At 42.8% G+C, this 27188-nt stretch overlaps 1 protein-coding gene across 1 annotated transcript in view; it reads left to right on the forward strand.

The window, feature by feature from the left end:
- The window catches only part of LOC138466588 (vomeronasal type-2 receptor 1-like), a 262817-nt gene that overhangs the window by 93967 nt on the left and 141662 nt on the right, over positions 1-27188 (forward strand). Inside the window, exons 4-6 of the mRNA XM_069607230.1 lie at positions 15690-15731; positions 15868-16035; positions 17786-18077. Coding sequence (XP_069463331.1) covers positions 15690-15731; positions 15868-16035; positions 17786-18077 — 502 coding nt within the window. The remainder of the gene's footprint in view (positions 1-15689; positions 15732-15867; positions 16036-17785; positions 18078-27188) is intronic.

Raw genomic sequence — 27188 nt, forward strand, 5'->3', positions numbered from 1 at the left:
GCATTTACCACTTTGGATCTTGCTGCATCGTACTGCTGTGCACCACAAGCTGAAGATATACACATCTATTTGCCTTTTCTTTTAATCGATTATAATATGCATGGTCCGGACCGCCTTTGGCTATATCAATGGTGGGAGTAAGTTTGGGATATTCCTGAGCAAGGCACCCCAGATGCAGCTGAGAGAGGAAGTATAGTTTATGTGGATGATGTGCTAATCAAGAATGAAGACTCAATAAGTCACTTCAATGAAATTAGACATGTGTATGGTCCGTTACAAAAGGCTGGGGAAAAAAGTATCTTTACAGAGAGCACAGTGGTGTAGAAAGAGGGTACATTTTCTAGGCCACTAAGTGACAGAACATATTTTAAACTGGCAAAAGAAAAAATTGGGAGCAATACAGAAACATAAAAGATTCCACCAACCTAAAAGCTTAAAGGGTTTACTAGGAATGAACATTTACAACAAGACATTTATTGAATATTTTGCAGATTACTGAAACAGGGAGTACCCTGAAAATGGGAAAAGGAAAAAAGTGAATAAACAAGAGGGTATAGGTGAGGGGCACTACTGTTTCCATTTCAACTCACGTGTTCAATTTTGTATATATATCTTAACTCACATTGTTACTGGTTTCTAATAGCATTCATGGACTCAATACAACTTTAGTTCAAACAAACCTGCTGTCGCCAACAGGTAACCCAAAAGCACTCTTAGCCGACAAAGGTCCTTTAAGGATTCTCATATACATATGTAAAATGATACTCATGACATGACCCGAAGATCAAAAAACTGTCATATTTTACAGGAACACATTTCAATATTGAGAGAGTTTACAGAACATAAATCTCTGTTTCTTATTTATTGAGTTTGATTCCACCCAATATATATTCAATAGACAGTTACGCAGAACTTGTGATAAAGGAATACTTTACAAATCCAGATACAAGGGGTAGACCTATCCTCTACAGAAACCAATGAATGTTTACAATTTCATTTCTATAGACAGTCAACTCAAATTTTGTTAACACCATTGACTTTCATCTAAAACAAGTAAGACTACATTTACATTTACATGTTCCTCTGTGTACCTACAATGTATAACAAATCATAGTATTAACACCTTTGTAATTTCAACTCAAGATCATCATTATTCTGTTTGATTCTTCAACTTTCACCATAAAGTATCACTAAACACTGACCTCAAAAATGTATAAGGTGGCCCTGAAAAGTGTTCAACCTGTGAAACAAGATATATCATAAATGTATTTCCTACATCCCTTGTAACACAATGTTCACAACTTGACATCTTGTCTGTTTGAATTTAGTATTGAGCATTTGCATAACACTCACCCTGCATTAGATGATTAGCTAGGAGGTTTTCCACAGTTAAGGTTTGCTCATGGGGATGATCTGCCTCTCTGTAACAAATTAGGAATGGAATAGGCCGAGTTAGGAGAAACTTTGTAAAAATGGTCATTTGTTTAAACTGTAGTACTCACTCTGCGTTCACATACTTCCTGAATTAAGTGCATCAAATAGGCTGTAGTTACAGCCATGTCTGCACCATACATTGAGGTCCTGAGCATGTCATTTTGCACGCTCGAGATTCAGTCAACTCAATATCTGTATGGAAGGTCACTTACGCCTCATGTTTTCAGATGTTTTAAGCATTATAGACTTACATCAAGGCACTTACCTTGTGTATTAGCCGATCGGGTTACCGGTCTGGTGCCCTGCTCCCGTGTATATACTCCTAGTGGCCATGGTAACCCTGCACATGCACAAATGCATGTGCGCCAAGGTTTATGGCCATCTTGCTGTTGGATTACTCACTCCGAGATGGGATATAATGTTGGTTTTATTTTTCGATGGATCTGAGTCAAAGTACCTACTTGGGGTGTTGTTCACAAGGTAAGCGGTGGAAATTGAGGGAAACGCTCACATATAATAAGAAACCGCTTAAACATGGCAAAATTATCAAAGCCATGGATACATTTGTTTCAGTAAATTAAATGATCATTCAGTGAAGGAAAATTCAGGGTCAGCTGAAAACACCAAGGGAAGACAAGGAAGGAAATGACAAGGCAGATGAGCCATAATCGGAGCTGTGATTGGGGAGTTATTTCCCATTGAGCAGCTGCTGGGTGAAATTCAGGTGGATCCGATAAAACGCTCCAGAACTCATAAAACAGTTGGTCAGCCTGTGACACAGTGGAGCAAATCCTTTGACTGAGGAAGACTGCAAAGGGAAAGAAGAACTGAGGGTGTTATTAAAAAAAAACAAAAGGGACATTTGTTTACAACATGGATTGATGAGTCGGGAATCCGTTTCAGGCTAGATTCAGTGGGTGATTCATTTGGCATTTCGGGGACTGATGTTACATCATGCCCATGATACCATAACTGCAGGCCACTGTAGTTCGCAGAAGACTTTGAACATTTTAAAAGAAATGCCTACTGGCTACACATGTCCCAGGATGTAGAACTCTATACAAGGGGATGTTTGGTGTGCGCACAGTTTCAACCTACTTTTCCAACACACAGGGCACCGTTAATGAAAAGAGGTCTGACACTCTCATGGTCAGATTTACAAATAGATTTTAATGGACGGACAAGAGGAAACAAGTATTTGTTAACTGTCAATTGTTTGATGTCCAAGGTGGGTGGAATGCATACCAGCCCCTGACTGCAGTGTGCAAATGGCGGCCACTTTGCTAGTCAATCATATTTTTTCAAGATTTGGTTTACCTCAGAAAATAAAATCAGACTGTGGAAACCATTTTACTAGTGCAGTGATGACAAAGATATTGCAAATATTGGGTGTAAAAAGAAAGCTGCACATTTCATTCGGGTCCTCTTCTACTTGGGGTGTGGTTATTCTTATTTTAATTTATCTGCGCGATGGTGGGAGTAAGATGTTTTAAACAGAAACTTTGATTATAATGGATTCATCTGAAAGGTTAAACTGATGCAACCATCAATGGAATAGGCATTGTGGACAACATCATCATTTGTGTTCTTCATTTTGTTATGTATTTCATATTCTTTGTAAGCAAAGGACTTGGTTTATTTAACGTGTTGATGGATGATGTATGGTTAAATAAATTGAAAAGAATTTCAAAAACAAAAACAATCTAAAAAACAAAACCACAAAAAACAAATATCACTAAAATAAAAAAAGAAAGACACAAAAAATGAGAAAAAGTGATCAAGTGAAAGTGATCAAACGATTTAAAAATGCTATATCCTAAAAAAAATAACCATTTAAAGACGTGATATAAGAAGACGTGTTTAATGTTATGAAAGTTCATGGATGATTTGGCATATAACAGCCTGAAATGAAAGTATTTTGCTCAAGATCACACATAGAACTGTAGCCGGCATTACTTTGTTTCTGCAGTGACTCTTCGGTCAGGTCCCAGCAGAAAAAAAAGAGTGAGTATGTAGGAAAAAAGGAGGCTCTGAATTTTAGCCAGATCAGCATTTCAACAAGAGTGTGAGACTCGGGTGTGAGACTTTGCGTTGAATCTGGTGTGAGTCATTATTGTGAGTGCATAGAAACATACAAGGTAAAAAGGGTGTTTGAATTTGGCATTGCAAAAAAAGCTGGTATTTTCAGTTAGCACCACGCCATGGGAATATGAACTGCATTGCAATGAAGCATAAAACTAACAATGTACTAATCGTACTTATACCCCTAAACTCTAACCTATCTCATTACTAATATTCAAAGCAGCTCAGCCCATAGCCCTGTGGTGCAAAATATTGATGACAAGCCTGCTCATCTTAAAAGAGAATAAACGTGCAGAATGAGAGCTGCTTTAAGATGTGAACTGAGGAATGTGGAGCCTGTTTTGCTCAACACAAGCTCATTGTTCATTTCAGAGCAGAAAACCACTGCAGAGATGTAGCTATTTGCATCCGTTGGCTTCTGCCTGAATCACGTTCAAAGGTGTATGCTGAACAGGTGCTCTCTGGAACCTTCTAGTGGGTTGGTTACAGTCAACGGGAGGTGCTGTTGATTGGCACATGACATGACTGTCAGAGGCAGGCATTTTATTACACTTCATGTAGGCCCACATACATATATGGGCAGGTCCAAGAGAGGATTTAAAAAGGGCTATCAGTCAAAGAGAGAGGGACTATTCTTTCTCTGGCTCTCTGGCTCTGCCTCGGAGTGTGCTGCATTTGCTGTCTGTGCAGGCTGGCTCAGCTGAGTTCATTGAAGCCGAGTGGGTAGAGAAGCAGATAAAGACATTTTCCAGGTGGACAGTGGAGCAAGCTCCTCTGCCGGGTAGAGAGGGAATTCCAGCCGAGCCTCACAGAGGGCAGACAGAAATAAGCAGGCTTTTGGTAAGATCCCAATAAAGTGGGGTGCGTGTGGTGAATGAATGTTTTTTTTACAAGAATATGTTGCAGGCAGTTGTACACTGGAGTATCTTGTCATAAATTAACAAACATGGGTAGATCATTTTCAAGGGCTACTCAAAGCAAATGCTATATTTCAAGGTCTTTTGATAAGTGTACTCTACAGGCAGTTGCAGCCTGGTAAAGTATCTTTGCATTTATGAACGTAGACAGCGATTTCTCGTCTGTCTTTATTCACCATCCACGCAGCAAGCTTCAGATATAACAGAAGGTTTATAAGCTGCCAAGACTAGTGATAAGCTTCAAGGTCAGTGAAACAGGGTTACGGCCATCTATCGCAATAAAGGGTGCTTGAAGTCAATTGTGGGCAAAAGCTCATTTATCGCATGGTAAGCAATTGCAAATTAAATGTATTTGCGGCTATTTTATTTTCATTTTTGAATCATAGGGAATGTTGGGTGAAATCTCTGCATATATTCTAATTCCCTATAAATCAGAGGAATAAAGGAATTAAGTCAGCCTCAGTCTGTTTATTATGTGTCCTAGTTACTTCAAGTGGTATTTTCATTTTACCACATGTTGTATTTTCATGTTACCGCATGTGGTAAAATGAAAGACAAAACTGGTCAAGGTGAACTGGGTAAATTAAAGAGGCTGGTTTTATGAATAACAGTATTCAGGTGTCCTGGTAATTATATTCTGGGTTACCACAAAGTGGTACTGTAGATCTAATACCACATAACAATGGAATTGTGATCTACTGCACACCAGGTCTGGTTTTGGCTTACTGCTCGTGATCCTGATGTAAGAATAATATCAGTGATTCCTGTGTATTTGGGGCTCACCTAAATACCCCAAAATACCACATCAGGCTCACCAAAATACCACAAAACACCAAATAGATCCCACAAAACCTGTGACTTTAATCAACCCAAACTATTTAAGTTCTAGGACTTTCATGGGATATAAATGTTTGTTCTTCAGAGAGAAATAGCCAAAACCAAGGATAAGGTCGCAAAGGAAATCTAAATCAGAATCTACCAAGTGAGAGAAGCAAATCACCACCTCCTAGAACAAATTACCAAGTAAACTATTTTCCTTCTCCTAAAGTCCACAATAATAGCTCCCATTACCAGGGTCAGAGTAGAGCAAGCAAGACAAAACTACTCTCATAGAATCAATTTACTTGATGGTTTTCACCTGTGATAGATTATATGACCCAGATGCTCTGGACCCAATCTTGCCAACCGATCAAAGTACCGAGTATATCAATTTAAATAGGACCTGTCAGTTGATTGGAAAACATTCAGATCGGGTGGAGATCCAGTTACAGAACACTGTAGTCCCAGACATCACTATCATATCTGTTAAAACACAAGATAATAGGGAATGGACTCGCAGAGAATAGTTGTGAATACATCTTCCTCCTAATAATGACTGTTTTTCCACTCTGGTGGAAACTACACTCAAATTCTACAGTGGAATCAATCCTTCTCCTTCCTCCCTCCCTCCCTCCTTCCTTCCTTCCTTCCTTCCTTCCTTCCTTCCTTCCTTCCTTCCTTCCTTCCTTCCTTCCTTCCTTCCTTCCTTCCTTCCTTCCTTCCTTCCTTCCTTCCTTCCTTCCTTCCTTCCTTCCTTCCTTCCTTCCTTCCTTCCTTCCTTCCTTCCCCCCTTACTCACTCCTTACCCCCCTCCTCACTCCTTACCCCCCTCCTCCCCCCTCCCTCCCTCCCTCCCTCCCTTCCTTCCTTCCTTCCTTCCTTCCTTCCTTCCTTCCTTCCTTCCTTCCTTCCTTCCTTCCTTCCTTCCTTCCTTCCTTCCTTCCTTCCTTCCTTCCTTCCTTCCTTCCTTCCTTCCTTCCTTCCTTTCTTCCTTCCTTCCTTCCTTCCTTCCTCCCTTCCTTCCTTCCTTCCCACAGGTTTATTTAATCTTGTGCATAGGGCTCTTTATATTAAGGAGCTAAACATATATTCACTATTTATCTGAGTGACATTAACAGTGTAATTTTCAGACACTACGTTTCGTCATGTCAGTTGTTGTGGGTTTCTAACTGCAGTACTCTATAACTATTCCTTTAACAGTCTGATTGGGATCTGCACTTCAGGTCCACCTTTGATTCAGTGAGCGAGAGTGAATGTGATGGGGGCTGATAGACACATCTTATTTTTCCTGACCAGGTTCAATGACCAGAGACAATCCAGATTAACAGTAAATAATCGAATTATTTGACCAAAAAGCAGAGGATCACTGTTGTTCAATTTTGGCCACTGTTAATAATGAATCCCTCCCACAGCAATTCAGACAGTGCTTTGGAACTGTGACTATGGATCTCACTATCTGCTGTCAGCTGAGGTTGAACAATTTAAGAAATGTTGCAAGTGTTTTGCAATGATGCCTCTGAAAACTCCTCAGGTTAACTACTTAAATGTGAAGTTTGTGAAGTGAACAATTGCACAGGGTGTGATTCCACTAAGAACTGTCTTGGCATATGGAAAGCAGCAGCTCTTTCTGTCTAAGTTTGTTTTTAAAGGATATAATTGGCAGGACAGAATGGTGAGTGTACACTTGCTACTTCTGGGACATTTTGCACCTTGTAGTATTCAAGTGAATGTATCAGTCTGAATCCTCTGCTCGCAAAAGTGATTTGTGGGGAAAATTGCCATTAATGGCTAAAGGTACTGATGGGCCAAGTTACCATCTTGCAAGAACCCTCATAGTAAAACTCTAGAATAGACGTATGGAGCAACCCCAGGGCCTGAGGATTATAAGGTTTCATTTTTTATGTTATCAGTAATGAATGTACCCCCCTCGCATCAAAATGCATCCAAGGTCAATTAAAGGTATTTGATGTGCATCTGATTCTTCTCAGAGTGGTTTTCATATAACTAATTAAACAAATTGGACATCCTTGAGGAGGTTTGCTGGAGGTGCTGGTGTAGCCCAGGTTGCACAAAGTTGTCGTAAACCAGTAGAGAACGTTCAATTAGAAAGTCAAATCTGTGTTAATGTATGGGATGGATAGTGTGCAAAACTTGCTGGGTCAAAAAGTAGGTTAATAGTAGGGAGAGGGGGCAGCAGAACAGCTGGGATGAGTAGGGAGAGTGGGTAGAGTGACTTCAGACAAGTAGTTTTAGGGTTTCCGCTTATACCGTTCTTTGCTTCCAGTCTAGCAATGTGCTGGTGTCTGGTGAGGCACTGGCCTGTAGAAAGGATGAGTTTCTCAGACTGGTATTGTGGTGTTTTGGTTCGGATTGCTATGTGGTGTATTTTGAAAAAGTAGCGATTGCAAATCCTTGCGTGCGAGGGTAATGATGTGGTTGGATTTTCTATGTCCTGTGATGAGGCGTGCTGCAGCATGCTGGATGACTTTCAGAGGGGCCAAAAAGACATGTTGGATTCCTGAAATTAGGACATTGCAGCCATCCAACTGCAAGATAAACAAGGCTTGGACAACTGTTTTTTTCTGTCACAAAACGAAAGACCATTCTTGAAATATTCAAAATGAGATGTACACCATTGTCAGTTTATTGTCTCTTTTAATTTCATGGTGTTTTCAAAGTACTTCCGTCAACTCACTTGAGGAATGGCATAGGATTGTCCACATACCAAAGAGGTGAGTTACTGAAGCAACATGTCGAATGAACTGCGTGTAAAGCTGCACAAGTCTGATCTCTGACGTCTGTATCTGATCTGGTGTCTGCTTAAGACCATGTAAAGATGCTATGAAAGAGGCTGACCCATGCACTCACCCGTCTACAGATATATGTACAAAATATACAAACCACATTGTAGCCTTGACTATTTTTACCCTGATTTAGATGCCATCATCACCCTTCACTCAGTCTCTAAGCAACAAAGAATTGATTTTATGGAGAGATTTCTCATTTTTAGGTAATCCAACAGACCCTTGGAAAAAACATAATCTTTTCATAAAACAGGTGGGCTTTGTGAGTAACTACAATCTGGCAACGGGTGCAAAGGACTGGCTGTTTTGATTTTTACTGAATAATGCAATGATACAGTCAGTTTCATCTCCAAAGGGGTAATCTGTTGATCAAATTCCCCTTTTGCAAGCTCCATGCCAAAAACATAGTACATATCTGTGGCCTGATGCACCAGTATCCTGGGTCATTACACAAGCTCTCCCTATGGCAACAAGCAGGATGAGGTCACAGATGTGAGTGTAGGTAATGTCACCTACTAGGACTGAGAGACTAACAATGCAGGAACCTGAACCAAATAACTGAATATTCATACACCACATGGGGTTGCAACTAGGGCTCAATCCAGCTAGTTGTCGAACTGCACTTCATTGATTGCACATTGATGCAACCAAGATCATCACTTCGACGACTGTTGCCAGGTGACTTGAACCGCTGGAGTATCACTCATCAAACCCCACTGGTGGCTAAAGCCTAACTCGGCCTCCACAACTACAAACTGTTCCTGGGACCGCCTCTACCAGCATCCTTGACAGTGGCCCTTCTACCGCACAGAGCACCCGTCTTCACCCCTAGACATGCCTGCGCACTGCTTGGGCCCAGATGATCCACTGTGCCCAAACTGAGCTTGATCCGCTTGCATCTATGTTCCACACCGGGTCTGAAGGTGTCACCCCACCAAGTACTGAATCCAGGTACTGTAGACTCTGAACTGCCCTCTTGGTCCAGTCGGACCATAGAGACTGGTTAGGTCACCATCACTCCTGTTTTCAGCCAAGATATACATTTTGTGGCTAGTGAATTACATACCAACCCTGGAACTATGCTCAGAGTGCTACGTTCTCCAGTCTGTTGCATCTTCCCTTTTCCTCCTTTTGGGTGAGTTTTTGTACAGTATTTCTGATTAGTTTTACGTGCAGATGGTGTGTTTCATTAAAGTATATATTTTTATATCTACTTAATACAAAAATATGAAAAGAATACATTTTTGAATATAATCTTGACCGGACATTCCCTTTAGTTTGGAACGTGACACTGTGTGGTTTGGGTCACACCTGGTTTACCTTCACACCCCTCTTAAGAGCATAGTCTTCCATCAGCCCATGTTACCACAAAAGGTATAGGAGGTATATCTCTTAACTGTCCCTGTTTTACCTTTATGATCACATTGTCTTGGTTTTTAGAAGTGTGAGGGCTGAGTGGACCATTTTAGCCCTACTCAGCCATGTACTCATGCAGAACAGATTTCAATTCGTCACAGGCATCCTGCCACAAAGGCCTTCCCATCCCACCCGAAATTAAAACAAAACAATACATGCTGTTGCATGCTGGTACCTCAGTAATCATTCCTTTGCAAACGCCCCTCTGAGCCTTTAACACTGTGAATCGGTTTCCCTATTTCTGAAAACTTCACTTGTTCTGACAGCAAAATGTTCAAATCATCTCCTTTGCTCATACTCCACTCTCCTGCTGAAGCAACACACTTTACTAGGCAAAATATATCATTGGGAAGAAAAAGCTTTACTGCAGAGGCAGCTAGGAACAGCCACCAATATTTTAATTTTATATTAATTGTGATTTCTATAGCACTTTCGCCAAAGCAGTATGACAAAGTTTGAAAAATTGTATAAAAAAGTGAAAAGGTAAATGAACAAATGCAACAGGATGGAAACGTTTTGGTGTCAGAAGAGAAAATAGGTGGTCTTTCAAACGGGCGCGCCTGATGTGGTAAGCAGCTGAAGAACATACCAAAAGAGTGAGAGAATTGTGTGTTTGTGCCATAAGTGAGAATGAGCAGAAGTGAGAAGAAGCACTTGAAGGTTTCGGGATGGTAAAAAGGTAGCCGGACTGAAAACAAAGAGGTGGAGACAGAGAGTAAATGGAAATCAAGGAGACAAGGTAAGGTGGGCTAAGACTGTGAATATCCTTAAAAGACTCAAAAGGCAGGAAGAAGAACATCTTAGATAATATGAGATAGAAGAGTGGGGAGCAGGTGAAAAAGAAGGTAGATAACTGATTTACAGATTGAACCTAAAGAGGTTAAGTGAGAAGTAGGACGACCTATTCAAAGATCAGAGCAATACTCGATGCAGGAGAAGATTAAGAAGGAGATGAGGAGTTTGGAATCATGGAAGGAGAGAAAATGTTGGGTACAACATTTGAAAGTGGCAGTTATCTGCTCTAAGAGAAATTTGAGCGAAGGAGGAAAGTGAGGAATCAAAGATGACACCAATGTTGTGGGCAGAGTCAGAAAACTAAAGGGTAAGAGGGAGTGAAGAAAACAAATCATGTGGAGTGGGAGAAGGAGAGGCGTAAGGTAAAAATTGTTCTCAGTTTTAGAGGGATTGAGGAGAAGGAAGTGAGAAGACATCCAAGACTGAATAGAAATAAGATACAACATTTCCGTAAAGTGAAGGGTGTCAGAGGAAGCAGAGAAAGAAAACAATTTATGTGAATCAATAGCATTAAAGTGTCAGGAAAGATTAAAAGAGGTGATCAAGCAAGAAAGGGGAATAGTGCAGAGCGAGAAAAGTAGGGGACCGAGAACAAAGCTCAGGGGAATGCCATAGAGAAGTCAGCAGGAGGATGAGGAGCAATGGAGAAAGGTTGAAACGAGTTGAGGATTGAGCCAGCAAAGCCAAAAATTGAAAGAGTGGAAAGAAGGGTCTGATTTCCACAGTGTCTACAGCAGCTAAGAGATGAAGCAGAATAAGTGGAGAGGAGAGAGTTTGAAACATGTAAGAGTGGAGCTTCCTTCAAATAGGCGGACGCAAGCCTGATTGTAGGGGAGAAAGGAGGGAATGCAGGTGTAACAAAGAAGAGCCTTGGGAGTAGATGACCCCTTTGAAGAGCTTCGAAGTGAATGGGGTAAACAAGATGGGGTGACATTGAAAGGGAGTGAGGTGTTAAGAGAGGTTTATTTTCAAGCTCGGCATAACAATGGCATGTTCAAAGAGTGATGGAAAGATAGAGGAGGACAAAGAGAGGTTGAAAATGGATGTCAGATAAGGGAGAACCTAAGGCTAAACAGATGATTGTGAGTAAAATAACGGGAAGGAAATGATCAGAAGAGTAGCCGGGATGAGTATGAACAGAGGCACCAGAAGAAATGAGGCAAAGATGAATACAGGGTGAACCAGAGACACGGGAAGTAGGGGCAGGTGGAATACATAGGTGGAAAGATTCAATAAGGGGATAGAGTGATGAAGTGGAACGGACAGAGTCAGGATGAATGTTGAAGTCACCAAGAAGTAAGAATGGATAGGATAGGGGACGAAGATAAACATGAAGGAGTCAAGATCATCAATGAACGATAGTAAGGTGCCAGGAAGGTGGTAAATAAGAAGAGAGAGGGTCACAGGTTGATAGTCCAAGGAAGAGAAGACATGAAGGTTAGGAGTGGTGGGAGTGCAGGATGAATGGAACAGCATGCCAGCACTGCTACCTTTGTCAGTGAGGTGGGGTGCGGGAGAATTTAGAAGAAGAGCAAAGAGAGGTGGGAGTAGTGGAGTTAGAAGGGACTCTCCGGGTTCCAGTTATATAGGTAACCTGAAGGTTGGCATGATGAAAGAGATCAAGAACAGAGTGTGATTTGTTACAGTTGCACAGTTGTTCTAAAGACCAATTGAAACAAAGAGACGAGGAGTGGGGGAAATGGGAGGGAAGGGTTTCAAGAACAGGAAGAGGGGGGGAGAGAATTGAACTGTGATACGAGTGTTCATGCAATACAGGTAGATGACCGCCAAGCATTCGGGAGGGCCCTCGAGGTAGTACTGTTCCCATGACAAGTCCACCCAAAGTTCTGTAGATTGTTCTTATAAACAGGCAGTCGCCCTTGCTTTAGAAGTGGGTAATGTGAGTAACATAACAATGCTGTCTCTATTTTCGATATTGTTTCACAATTGTCCTACTAAGGGTTACTTCATAAGATGGGGATTGCATTACTTCACAAGAAGTTCTGTGACTGATATCAGATTAAATACATTTATATTTTTCGGATGCATGTATTAATGGATTGGTGCTGAGATCGTCGTATTTAAAAAAAGAAAATCACGATTCTGAAAGAAACTTTAATTGCTGCCATTATGTATCTCAGAGGAAAATGAACATTATTTGGCAGCAAACTGATGCAATTACCATAATGTCCCTCTTGCCTGCACAGTGGGGATTCTAGTTTCTATAAAAGATCCCAACACACAGAGCAACCTGCAGATCTAGCTCTTCTCACTGACGGCAGCACATGCAACTCCCACCGAGATGGTGGCACAGGGTAAAGATGATCAGAGCATGTGAGGCACAAGGACACCAAGAGGAAAATTGAACTTTAGTGTTCAGGATCCACTGGGGAGTGCAAAAGTACTTGTACTAATTCTACACAGACGCCCATTAGCAAAAGACATCAGAGCACCCTGGAATCGGTGAGTTAAAGTAAATGCTAGACGGCCATCCATCACAAAAGGCTTAGAATTTAAAGTGTCCTAAATCCAGAGAGACATTTCCAAGGGGTAAAGTTTGTGGAGCATGTTCTGAAATCACTTAGAAAAAGAGATCTACAAAATTACTCCTTACTATGGCCTCGATTCATCGAGGCACTCAGAACAACAGACATGGGCAGAAAGAACCCTGATGCACTGATATAGTCAGAAATCTGCAAGAAACTGGGCCTCGAAAATCCCCAGAGACACTAAAAAGACCTGGCCTTGAAAGGTAGTGAGAAGGAGAAGCCATTACATGAGCTACATCCACAGAGAGACCCATCATTTTTACGGATTTAGAGCTCCCCGACGCCAGTTGACAGACATATGTTGGGGTCTCAGATTATTTTTTAAATACATTGCCCAATTAACGCAAGCAGCTCAATCTGGCCTAGAGGAGGTGGCAGTGAAGTTGAAGCTGTCTGAAGTACATGCTGCAGTGCATGAGTCAAGGCTCTTCAGTCCTGCCTGTTCCACAGTAGGGGATTTTTCCACATACCCTATTCTTGAAGCTCATGTCATGGGTGTGGTTGGTTGCACGGGTCACTGCTGTCCCATCGCAGCACTGCTCTGGTTGTGAGGAGCAACAGTAGAAATGCACTTTTGCAGGTACCAAATGCAAATACTGATGAAAGGTATGTCACAATGGTATGTGCAACAAGATCGGATATATTGTTAAAGCGAATTTTTTAAAAAACTTTGGCTTCATAAGTAAATCCATGTGGCTGGCAGTTTAGCCCATTTTGGAGACAAATACATTTGAGTGCCGGTGTTCTAGTAGATGACAGTCCCCTACACCAAACGAGAGCTGCAGAGTAATTAAGCATGTGCAAACACCACAGATTTTTATTTCTTGCTTAATGGACATAAAGATGTATATCCACCCGTCCAGCGGTATTACCACCGGATCACGGGTTGAGCGCTAAACGTTACTCCCCATTCCCCATTGGGTCCATTGGTTTGCTTTTAAAGAATTATTTTACCTGTATGTCTCTCCGTCACTAAAATATGAGCATTGATCTAAAGGATGAAACAAGGTTGGGAACAATCCAAATATGTTTTCACAATTATGACTCCCATGGGGTCGGGGAGGTTTTGCTGCAGCAGATTTTGTCAAATTGATTTCAACGAATGTATTTTAACTAATGTTTCCACAGACATTTGTGGGGGATGTATTTAGGTTAATAAATAATGTAGTAGGAGGTGGGCAGACTGCGGTGGGCTCCCCCGGATATATTCGGTGCAAAATCTACCCCCCCAAAACAAATTATCAAACCGAATTCAATAAAATCTTTTTGTCAAAATCACACAGAACCCTTCCATGCCAAGAAACATGTCACTATGATGCTGTAGGCTGTTCCATTGATATTCTGGCAGCATCCTTTACTTATAACATCTGATCTATTGATACTCTAGCAGCATCCTTTACTTATAACATCTGATCTATTGATACTCTAGCAGCATCCTTTACTTATAAAACCTGATCTATTGATACTCTGGCAGCATCCTTTACTTATAACATCTGATCTATTGATACTCTAGCAGCATCCTTTACTTATAACATCTGATCTATTGATACTCTAGCAGCATCCTTTACTTATAACATCTGATCTATTGATACTCTAGCAGCATCCTTTACTTATAAAACCTGATCTATTGATACTCTGGCAGCATCCTTTACTTATAACATCTGATCTATTGATACTCTAGCAGCATCCTTTACTTATAACATCAAGACCACCTAGCAGAGTGCAAAAAAAGAAGCTGTCTGAATCACATTCATGGCTCACATGGTTAAGTAGATCTACCCATGCTGTCAAGTTAATGTACGTGCCCAGTTTTTCTGTGGCACTACATCATATGGGAAAATGTACTGTAAGCACTAACAATGTTAATACATAAAGGAAATGAGGATAAGTGTAAATATCATTTTCTCTCAGTTCTCAAAATGTCTTCAATAAGAAAAATCAGTGTTAAAAGTCAGGTCTCCTGGTCCCGTAGCCAATAATGTACACCTCAGGCAGTGGCAAACAGTGAGCTTTTTGAGTCATGAGGTTTCAATAGCTCCCAAAATCACAGCCATGAGGCAGGTAATGTGAGGATGGTGACCCAACCAACAGAGGTTTGCAAAGGCATATCAAGAACTTTATTTTATATGGTAAGTCCTGATTAGGCTATTACCGCATTGCAGACAAGGAAAACTTTAAGACACATCAAAAACAGCTGTTACCCTTCATGTGATCTTTGCCAGGTGGTCACACTGATGAAAACAATATCATGGACACGCCATAGTCAGCATTAGATCAAACAAAGACATTATGAGTGTGCCGGTTCTTGTAAAATGCTGGTAAAACGGCCTGTCATACCAGATACGGCTTTTTTCCCAGACCGGCACATTCCAACTTTTCTGTAGGGGACGTGAACTATGGCAGGACCGACCTGCTAGGAGTTCCGGCTCCTTCCAGCAAATAATTGCCTCTATCACAGGCACTGTTATTAATGGTGCCAGTGATAGGGGCAAAATCATTCCATGGAGTCTATCGGACTCGATGGAATGGGAACCTACCGCTCTTGCAGGCACCCTTAATATCCTGGTAACACCAGTTAATCAGTGCCAGTAATCGTAGGGCGAGTCTGCCTGGTATTTGTTAAAAAGAGAAATCTGGACCAATGTCTTGGATGTATATTTTATCCAGGAGACTCAACAACTTAAAGAAGCTTCATTTACATGCTTTACATTACTCCCAGGGATTCCCACTAATTGGCATGATGCAAAATCCTGTGATACATGTTACAGGTGAGTTGCACCAGGTGCACTGAGGCCATAGGTTTAATGATTGATTGTTCAGTTCTGATCTCCATCATATTATTGTCTGTGTTTCTTCTCTTTTTCCACTTCTAGCAAAATGATCGGTGAAACCTTGGTGATCCCCATCACTGCAAAGTATGAGTTCTGAGAGCATGGGCACCCTGGGCAGTGCATTGCTTACAGCCGCTGAGGATATACTGTTGAGGTGCTTTCTCCACCGTTTCCTGTGTCAGAGAGTCCTCCTTTACCTGTTGTGCCTCCTAATGCCTAGCTTGGTCTCTCAGAAGCTGGTGCCCGGATGCCAACTACAGATGGATGAAGCAAGAGGCTTCTCTCAAGATGGCAGTGTTCTCATCGGTGGAATCTTTCCAGTCCACGATGCCAGGGTCTATCAGAGCATCAGATATGCTGCCAAACCTGCGCCAATTACTTGCCAGACGTAAGTTGAATTAAATCCACTGTATGTTCAATGGATCATATTATATGTGCTCTGTATACAAAGTCACTGATGGCGAGAGGTACCCTGGAGATGGATCAAAATTCTACTTCTTAACACTGAAAAGCAGGAGTTGCTGATGGCAAGATAAATGGGGTGCCATGTCTAGATTGAGGTTCATGGGTCTGCATGTTGGAGGCACGCCCACAAACACTTATGCCAGAAAAAATACAACCTACTAGGGAAGAAAGAACAATATATTCTTGCGAAGATAACATGTTTTAATGTTCTGCCAAAAATGGTACAAGCTGAATATTATAAGGAAAGGCATTTTCATCAGTGAAGTAAACATATAAAGTAAAAGCCCACGTGAGAACGTACACATGGTCTGCTGTTATGGGAGATGCCAGACCATTGGCCCCAGACCCATCCATCCATCCATCTTCCATCACCTGGGGTCATCTCCAGGGAACCAAGGTCAAATTTGCAATTAGTTACTATGTAATACAATGCTACTCTATCATTATGGTGTTCACCTGGGAGAATCAAGGACTGGAACAGGGGAAGGCTTAAGATCAGGCTAACCCACACATTCTTCACTCATTCTTTATCGCACTATCCGCACCCAAAGCTTCCACCATCGCTATGGACTATAATTTATTCCACTCTGTACCTGGCATTACAGATCTTGTCATTACGGAAATAAGGTGGAATGGTTGTGTTCTTTTTGATCTTTTACGGCCAGTGGGTTTATTGTCATTGATCTGGGGTCACCTACTATTGTGGAATTCAGGGGTCTTGGACTGAGACAGTTGTGGGTGTTATAAGTCATGGTTGGCTGGTTGGGAGTCGGAGGCCTGCTTTGGCCTGGCTGTGATACACATGCACTGTGAGGTGCCTATTACTGTCTTGCGTCCTTGCAGGGCACATTCCTTCTAATAACACGTATTAGCAACAGTTGTGGAATAAAGGAAAGTTTCTATGGAGGCTAACATCGTGGGTCGCTATATCATCAGTGCTTGGGCCCACTCAGATTTCTTCATTAGGTTTGTGGTCTGTGTCTAGCGCACAGCCATGCAGTCCTGAATGTTTCTAACATAACTACAAAATGGTGCCTGTTTATATGCGAGCAATAAGTCTAAGCATCCACATAGCGCATAGTATTGTGTTCGTGCAGGGTCTCTTGCTACGCCCCCCTGGCACAACATAAGTGTATTTATGGGATTCTCCTTATTCTAAAATGCCTAGGCAGGTGGGATATGTTCATCTCCTCCCCAACAATGTTAAAAGCAAGAAGTGTGCAGGCCAGAATTGAGGAGCATCTTAGAGTTCTATCAGTGGGGTTGAGGAGTGTCATTAAGGTAAGACACCTGTTATTAGCAGTGTTTAGGAGCCGTAAGTAGGATAGACACCTCAGTTGTTTGAGTGCCTGCAATATAGATGCCTGTGTAAATTGCTAGCCACATGTTGAAATGTCTGGTTCAGGCTGGGGGAGGGGATTAACTATGCATCATATCAATCTCAGACAGAATAAATGAGTACCACTCTGTTGGGCAATAATACAACCTGCATTTGACCAGCAAGAGGTTATTCAGTGGGTTATCTTCATTATTAGCACAATCATATTTTGTTTGCCATACTTGGCCTCCATTAAGTCCGCCTTTTACCAATAAGGGCAGTCATAAGCATTCATTATAGCATATGTGATGGACAAGTAAACAACTGAAAAATGTGATCCCAATGTGTTTTGCAGGTTTGTGTTTGATAATTACCAGTGGCTACAGGCCATGCTGTTTGCCATTGATGAGATCAACGGGAACCCTGACCTCTTACCTAATGTTACGCTGGGGTTCCAGATCTACGACTCTTGCAGGATGCTGCCACGAGCTCTTGAGGGTACTCTCTGGATACTCAGTGGACGGGATAAGCCAGTTCTGAACTACCAGTGCTGGGGAAGTCGCAGACCTGTGGCCATCATAGGAGACTCTACATCGACGCGGTCAATCCTTATGGCACGCATTCTGGGACTGTACAGATACCCCCAGGTGAGAGGTTATTAAGACCCTTTCATTATAATGCAACATCATGCTGAGATGGGGCACACAAAGATAGAAAGAGTATTATTGGGGAGAACCCAATGTCCAGCAAACCGAAGTGTCCTGCAGGTGACAACAGTACAAGAACAACGCTTTCAGAAGAAAGCAGAATGAGCGATTAGAAAAGAGGGTGTGGCTGTCTCTGAATTCCATATACTACTGAACATTTCGTAGGTTTTCTATCCTTTTCAGTGATTTTCTTGCCTGATTTTAAGATTTCAATATGAACTCAACTCTGTTGCATGCCAGTTGGTTGAGGCAGTGGCAGATGTGGCTTTGGCTTTATGAATAGTCTTTTCCTCAATTCTGTTAATGCTACGGATCTAAATCGTGAGAATTTGCTACTGAATGTACGCACTTGCATGTGTGTTATGCATGCTTGCGAGCATACATGCATGCTTATGTGAATATTTGTGTTGGTGTGTGTATGTGTGTGTGCAGCAAGTGCAAGACAAGGGGACAACAGTCACACACATGTAGTCACTATGCTTTGCCCCTTTGCTTGCCCTCTTCCAGTGCCCTGTGCTGGGCTTTGATGGGAATTATTGGGTCTCTGTAGTTAGAAAAGGGACACCCATAAAACCATCTAAGCCTCCCTGCTTTTGTTGAAAGTTTGCATTGGGAGAACACGAGTGGGCCTCAGCATCATTATTCCTTCTTCCTTTTCTTACTCAGTTCCCTAAGAAGCTCATAGAAGGATTCCACAATGTGACATTTAGGGAATGTGCAGTCACCCCAATTCCCATTCCTTTTTTCCCTATAAAGTATATGTTTACTGTACTGGGAGGATAACAGCACTCTGCAAGGAGGATTCCAGTTGGGAGACTGCCACTCAAGTGACAAACGAAAACAAACTCTCCTAAAGAGCTTAATGACAAATGCAGGCACATCCATCAGAGATCTTCAAGGAATAAAAACCTTTCCAGAATTAGATCTAACATGGACAAAATATCCATTGCCATAAAAATTCCTCTGGACCAGCATGAACCAGCCATTGCCTAGAGATAGGGTACTCTACTCAAGAAGAAGTGCGTCCATCTTCCAGAAGGGCCAGTCTGATAACATTCTTGCCTTGCCTACATTGGTCCATGAGCACTGACTCATGCAGCCTCTGTCACAAAGCACTACGCTGGATTTCTCTTCCTTCACAATGTAGCGCAAGGCAACTCTTTTATTTGCACAGACACTCCATGAACCTACCAATGGACAAACCTACATGGATTTTGATGTGCTACCTTATCCTTACAGGTATGTGATTGTCACCAAAAAATATGATGAGCCAGAGTCTGCATCCAACCACGGATCTTCACTAAGAGGACATGCTTAAGACCATGGGCCTCATTATGACTCAGGCGCTAAGTGTTTAACGGCGCCGTAAAAGGCTGCGGCCCCGTTAAACATTTTGTGCCTAATTACGAGGTCCCTTTGCGGGAACCGACCTTAACGGCTGGTTTTACCAGCCGTTAAAGTAGGGACCCGCAAAGGGACCTTGGTGCAATTTGCGGTACTGTAATAGCGCTTTCCCCATTCCCATTGAGCCCTATGGGGCAAAAATGGGAATGGGGAAGGGCCATGGCGGCATGTGGAATTACCGCCCCACCAACCTCGGACTGGGGTGGTAATTCCGCATTCCGCCATGGCGGACTCCGGCATGGACCATGGTGCTAATAGCACCATGGTTTAGCTCCGGAGTCCTAATGAGGCCCCATGCGCGTGAGAACTCGAGCATCAGCCTTAGTTGAAGTCAGTTGGTTCTGTCCCAACTCGCCAGTCATGCCATAAATCCTAACTCCAAAAGGCCTTTTTCTGTTATCCTAAACATTGAAGATGTGCCAGCTGGGGTATGAGCCTAATGCATGCCCCTAAGAGAGAGCCTGCCACTTGCCACAATGAAGCCCAACAGAATCTGTTCACTTGCAGAATTCTGCTTTTAACTAAACTCTTATGCCAGGTCTGGAAAATATCTGGGGTAACGCTAATGTCAGGACCCGGGGCCTTTTGCTTGTATACCCTGAGCTTCTATCCGGGGCTACAACCAAAAGACCAGGGGATATAGCCCCGTTAGCCCCACCCTAGCAAAGCCTGTGTCTAGCTATACCCAAGACTATGGGCCTCATTCTGAGTTGGGCGCAAAGGGATTACCGGCACCGGTGTCCTTACCGGTGCCGGTAATCCCTTTGCGCCCAACTCAGAATGAGGCCCATATTCCGAGTTCCCTTAGCGGATCCCTTCCTTAACTCCTGGTCTGACCAGGTGGGCTGAACCTATCCTGTGAGAGCAATCCTTGAGGTTGTTGCTTTCTGTACTAGAACCGTTGATCTGGTGGCTACGTGCTGCTGCTTCTGCTGCCCCAACCCTGAAAAGCGTGCCTTGTGAGTGAAATGTGCATGGCTGCTGTGTGTGCTGCATGAAATGTGGTTGTAGACGGAGATTGCATGGCTGTTGACTTTGCTGCATCTGCTCCCTGTGAACGTCTGTGAAGGCTGCAGCTACGCAGCCCAGCAGCCTCGGTGAAACAGCCAATGCAAATCTAACTAGGGGACAGTATGGCGAGTTGTTCGCCTGTTGGATATATCTATGTGTTTTCTGCATTCTTTGGACATCGCATGCACATATTTATTTGCCGACAAGAACTGTTAGGGAGGATTTTCATCCAGGTGCTAAATTCCTCCCGCCTTAGAGACCCCCAGTTCTTTTGCTGGACCTTGTGGCTTATTTACTTTTAATCATATGTGTTTTCTGTGTTTCTTTTGGTTTTTGGAGTCTGACAAACTCCATAGGCATCATCTTTTTACATTGTGACACACAGCACCTTCGGTGCAGTGTCACAGGGAAGTCTTTCAGATTTCCCAGAGGTTTAAATACCTTCTCTTGGTTAAACTACTGTTTCCAAGAGCAGTAAAGTGAAATTGATTTTACTTACATTGTAACTTTCTAGACCCAGCACACACTATCTTACAATAGGGTGCTGGAGGGGTTACTTAGAATTCCCTTTGTCTTGTTTCTCATGTAACATGTTTTGTTACCCTTTCTACAATTAATGACTGGTGGCATTGAGTGTTTCTACTGCATGCTGCCATTGCAGCTGCAGTAGAGCACCAATCGGTGCTCATTTTGTCGAAATGGCCCGGTCTTCTTTTTTTGCCATTTATTGTTGGAAAGGTTCTTCTCCAGATGAACTATGCGTGCCAAACCAGGTTTGGTCCCTTTGTTTGTTTTGTCGTTGGCGGGCTTCAGTGCTGAAACCCGCCTCTGCCTCCAGCATGTCTGGCAGGGCAGGAAGCAAGGGACGCGCCAAAACTCTGTGTGCTTAGTCTCCTTGGTCACAGGAATGCACCCAAAAGTGATTGACTGGCTGGCAGTCCTTGAAGGACAGCCACCCTGCTGTGTGAGTGACAGCTAGGCTGCGAATGAATGGGAGAAACCTGCATAAAAGGTGAGGTCTTTTGGACAGGCGGCAGAGTCGACCACTTGACGAAGGAACCCCATGGAGAAATTGGTAGAGATGCTTCCAGCAACTCCTGGACTGTTGGTTTGCCCAGTGAAGCCCTGTTCCAGTGCTGAAGCTCCAAATTCGCTTCAACTCGAGAAGCCCTGCACAGGACGACTTCTTCCCTTGGGTTGGTGGGACCAATCAACCTCAAGACAAACTCATCTGGAAATCCACTCATAGCTGGCTGTACTTCCATTGCTGCTGCAGGAACCGATTGCCAGGGAGAGGAACACCAGAATCGAGTGAGTCATCTTTAAGTTGGACCCGAGCTCCAGGAAGATTCTCCGGACTCCCAGGAAGCAGGACTGACCAAGCCCCAGATACAAGGAAGGTCCATATGGTAACTGCAGTGGTGCTATTTGCGAGTGCTGCGAGAAGCTGTAACCGCAAAGTACTGCTGATCTGAAGTTTGCCCATTGCTGCCGCCGACCTTCGAACTGTAGTGCAGGAGTCCCCAGCTGTCCTCCCTCTTGTCCCCACAACTGAGTAACAGGAACAACAGGATCTGCAGATAAACAACTGGAACAGAAGCCAGCTGGAACCAATTTCTTCAGACCTAAGGTATTGTACAACTAAGGGGTGCTTACCTCTTGTTGGTTGCTTTTTCAGAGTTGCTTGCAGCTTTGCCCCTCACAAGCCTCCCAGCTTGTTGCCCAACAGTGATTTCATGTTCTGCCAAGATTTCTAAAACATTGTGCAAGACTGTTAACTTAACTTCACGAAGTGATTCAGCTCACCAAGACTTTTGTTCAATTGACATTGGCTGTCCTGGCTCCCTGAAAAGACGCTTCTGTCTTCTGTGCTTTAACTATCCCTCAACAAAAGTCACACATTCAATAACTTGTGTAGCTGGTAAAGGGTTAAGTTACTTTGCATTAGGGGTTTCAAAAGTACTCAACTGTTTAAGAATATTTGTTAACCATTGTTTTATCCCCTCATCTTTTCCCATTGATACCAAACTCAGTATTGCTCTAAATGTACCAGTGATATATCAATGTCCACAGTGTCCTAGTTATTTAAGTCACCTCAGGGTATAGGAAGTCTCTGTGTGCCATCCCAAATGGGTATCTACTGATTTAAAGAAAGTGAGAGTGTGTATTTTGAAGTATATTTTTGTGTTACATATATTTGCTCACTTCTAAAGAAGGCTTATTCAACTTACTGTTTAAATTAATACATGATTGTTTAATCAAGAAACCCTGAGAGCAAGTGTCTATTTGGATACTTGTCACTGTGAATCTCTACGTTATAACCCTACAGCTCACATTGACCCTCTTGAGATTAGCCTGGCTGCTCAGTCACTCTACCAACTTGTATAGTACATGCTTATACCAAAGTTGGGTTAAGTATTGCAAAGAGGACAAGGCTGGTGCAGTCTCCAATAGGGTACTGCATATAATCTTGCCTAACAAGAACCAATGATTTTCCAAGCTCCAATACGACTGTAAACAGAAATGGGGTTTGCAAGACTAGTTTAGAATGTACAGCAACTTTTACTTAAACTCCAACATGTTTTGTTATCTTTTCAAATGTCGGTATCTGCTTTTACGATGTTAAAACAGTGTTCAGCAGAAGTACCTGAGTCAAAAATTATCTTTACAGTAGCACATTAAGAGTGGTTGTTTTTAAGGCATAATTAACTTTAAAAAAATAAATAGCAATGCCTAGAGTATTGTTAATATGCAATTATTACTATGACTCCCCTTTGCCATTTTGTATTCATTGTTTTTTTTTAATCAATGGTAATTCATTATTTACATAGCCCTTTTGCCAGAGAACTGTGCATAGATAGAACATATTTACATACAAAGATCACCCAGCAGAGGTTGGTACTCATGTATCGACCTGGGAAGAATGAAATTGCTGGGATTCAAATGTGCGACCTGAATATCACACTCAGATCGCTACAGTGAGCACTCAATTCACTGAGCTATCTTAATGGCTTTTATATTAGTTTATGAAATGTATTTGTTTCTGAAGTCATATCAGTCCTCATTCTTCTTGACATCTCTGCTGCCTTTGACACTGTTGATCACCCCCTTCTTCTCAACACTCTTTCTTCCTTGAGATTCAAAAGCTCGGTTCTTAACTGGCTATCCTCTTACCTCTCCTCCCGCTCTTTTACTGTTTCCTGGGGTGGCCGGTCCTCACCAACCCAGCCTCTAGAGTACGGTGTGCCTCAAGGTTCGGTGCTTGGACCTTTCCTTTTCTCACTCTACACCTCCCTCATTGACCCTGTTATCTCCTCGTTTGGCATTTCCCACCATTTCTATGCTGACGACACTCAACTCTTCCTTTCTTTTTCTTCCTTCTCTACCGACCTCCACCTGAAACTCTCTTCCTGTCTTACTGCCATAAAGAACGGGATGCCTTCCTGCTTTCTCTCCCTGAACACTGACAAGACTGAAGTTGTCTTCTTCCCCTCCAACTCTCTTGCCCCTCCCTCTCCTCCACCTTTCATTCACTTTCCTCCTACTAATCTCCCTATCTCTCTCCTTGCTTGTAATTTAGGCATTCACTTTGACTCCTCTCTCTCTTTCTCCCACCATATCTCTCTCACTTCTCGTGCCTGTCGATACCACCTCTTCAATATCCGCAAAGTCTGCCCCTCTCTCATCTTCCATGCTACTAAACTTTTAATCTCCTCCCTTATCTTCTCTCGCCTCTTATACCGCTCCTCCTTACTCTTTGGACTACCTACTTCTCATCTCGCTGCCCTCAAATCTATCTACCATTCTGATGTCTGTACCCTCTGTCTTCTTACCTCCTGTGACTCCATCTCTGCTTCCCTCTCCTCCCTTGGCTGGTTTCCATTTCACTCCCAACTTAAATTTCACTTTCTGTGCCTTGTATTCAAATCTCTCCATGGTCTTGCTCCCCCTTATCTCTCCTCCCTCCGCCTCCTTCATTCAGCTGTCCACTTCCTTCTCACTGTACCTCCGTCCCCTTGTGCCCCCTCCCGTTTCCGCTCCTTCCAGCTCCTAGCCCCCCTGCAGTGGAACTCCTTACCTCTCTCAATCCGCTCTATTCCTACCTTCTCCTCATTCTGCACCTTCCTTAAATCTCTCCTTCTCCATTCCCCGCCTTGAAACCCCTTCCCCTTCTTGCTCCCCTTCCTTCCTTTATCTTTTCCCCTTGATTATCTACCTCCCCTCCCATCCCACTCTCGCCCTTTCCCCTTACCTCCTCCTTCTCCTCCTCCCCCCTCCCTCTCCCTCACAGTCCTACGGCACTACTCTCCCTATTCCCTTCAGTTCAATTGCTCTTCTTACTGTTTTATTGACTGATTCATGATTGTAATTTGCTTCTACTGTTATATTGTTTTATGTTGTATGTATCAAGTTGTTCAATTGTGCAGCGCTTTGGTGTAAGGTGCTATATAAACAAATAAATATAATACAATACAATACAATCAGTTATGCATGGATTGATGTTATAACTGTATTATTATATTTATGTCTTTCTTATCTCCTTTGCTAACTATTCATGCTGCTTAATTACTTTGTTGATCAATTAAAAGACATTACAGTTATTGAAATATAATACTACCTGATGGTATTAATATAGGGTATTTCTCACCAAACATATCCCTCACAAAAGGAAAGTTACATTTGCGACCATGTGAATTACATTTTTCAGGCTATTTTCCCTTTATCTTTGCCACCCAAGTGTGGAATCATTTCAATGATTTTAATAAAAAATACAGTGCCCTTAATTCAACCAAACCTTTTGACATGCCTGGGGACCACTAACATTTCTAGATGCCTCTTTTACAAAATGTGCACTTGCATTTTCAATTGTGCCCCTCCCCGAAAAAGTCAATAATCCAAACGATTTCCTTTAGATCCCCAAAGTGACATTATCTACCAGAGAAATAAAACAAAATGGCTTGATTTTTTTGGTGAAAACATAGTAATCTTACCAAATATGTACAAATGTTGCTGGAGAAAATAATGAATCCATGGTTTCAACGGGGCTCGTTATCGCTGAAGTTGTTTTCTTTATTTCTGACGCACTCACCTCGCTCGTCTTGGCTCCATGTCGGCTGGTGCTTCGTTCTGATTAGCTTCTCCTTGTATCTGCAATGTGAAGGTGTTCGCCTCTAGGGGGCGCAGCAAACAGGTGCGGCAGAAGTCAGGCCCAGCTGCACTCATCCGCGCATCAAACGGGCTCTGGGCATGTGCTTCTATTAAAACCTGGCTGTATTGCACACGTCAAGAGTTTACTGGGGCAGCACCTTGTAGTTCTGTGTTTTCCTCTGGTTTGCTATCTCCTCATGCTGCTTCCATACTCTCGGAGGGCCATCCTCAATGTCAGATTAAATGCCTGCTGTTGAATGTGAATTCCTTATGCAGATAATTGTAACTGTAACAGAGACATGGCTGAAAGAATCTTCAGCCCCTCTCTTCGTTTATGCCCTGCCCTCTGGGTATAGCATGCTTGTACTGAATAGAGCTCTCGCTCATGTGGGTAGGGGGCTCCCTCTGCTCTATCGTTCTATTTTTGACTGTTCCATTGTGCCTTTTAACCACATAGCCAACGTGGAGGCTGTTTTAATTCGTGTTTTTGATTTACACCTCTTCTTTGCTTTATGTTCTACTGGTTAAATGGCCTCCCAGCCCACACTCGGGCTTAGATTTTTTCCCTATTGGATAATGTGTCTGGCTTACACCTCCAATTTGGCACCTTGATCGTCCTAGGGGACGTCAACCTCCACCGTACCCACCCCAATGATGCCCAAGCAGATCGCCTCATCTCTGCATGCGCTGATCTTGGCCTTTCCTAACTTGTTCAGGTTTATACCAATGACATAGGGAATACCATTGACCCCCTTTGGTTACAATTTTTCCTGGCCTATCTATCTTTTGGTCTAACCATATTGTCATCCCTTTCTCTGTGAATATGGCATCCACCTCCTCGGTGCCCGCCCATCCTCTTCCCCAATCTTGACACGATATTGAATACAGTGATATCGCCTGGCGTATCACCAATGCCTACCCAGAGGACACTCCGTGTGACCTCCTGGCTCTCTCTTCTGCGATGCTCATTGCAGCTGATCATTTTGCCCCTTTTAAAGCCACACGCCCTCGGCGTCCACGCTCCGAGTCCTGATTTTCTGCTGACTTGTCCTTTGCTTGTTTCGGTAGACAAGCTGAACGGAAATGGCAGATATCTTATTGTCCAATTGCTCTTGTTGCATTCCACAAAGCTACGGCTTTCTATCAACAGGTGATAGCCAAAGCTAAATGTTCCTACTTTGCCTCTCAGCTTAAAGTGGCTTTTAACTCTATGCAAGAACTATTCAAATCGGGTGAACTGCTGTCCTCTCATCCTTACTCCAATCAGGTGGTTCCATCCCAAAGCCGTTGCAATTCATTATCCTCTTTTTTTGATGATAACATTAACATCATCAGACTGAAAATCCCTAATCAACTGCCCTCCTCAGTTGCTCTTTTGGTTGTCGTGCCCCCGGGCAGCCCTGTCTTTCCTGGTCTACATTTCCTGTCTTTCAGGAGGAGGATGTGGTGTGATATACCCTCAATATGAAATCTGCCTCCCCAATACAC

Source organism: Ambystoma mexicanum, chromosome 1p (assembly GCF_040938575.1).
Source record: "Ambystoma mexicanum isolate Mex_15411 chromosome 1p, UKY_AmexF1_1, whole genome shotgun sequence".
NCBI classification, from domain to species: domain Eukaryota; kingdom Metazoa; phylum Chordata; class Amphibia; order Caudata; family Ambystomatidae; genus Ambystoma; species Ambystoma mexicanum.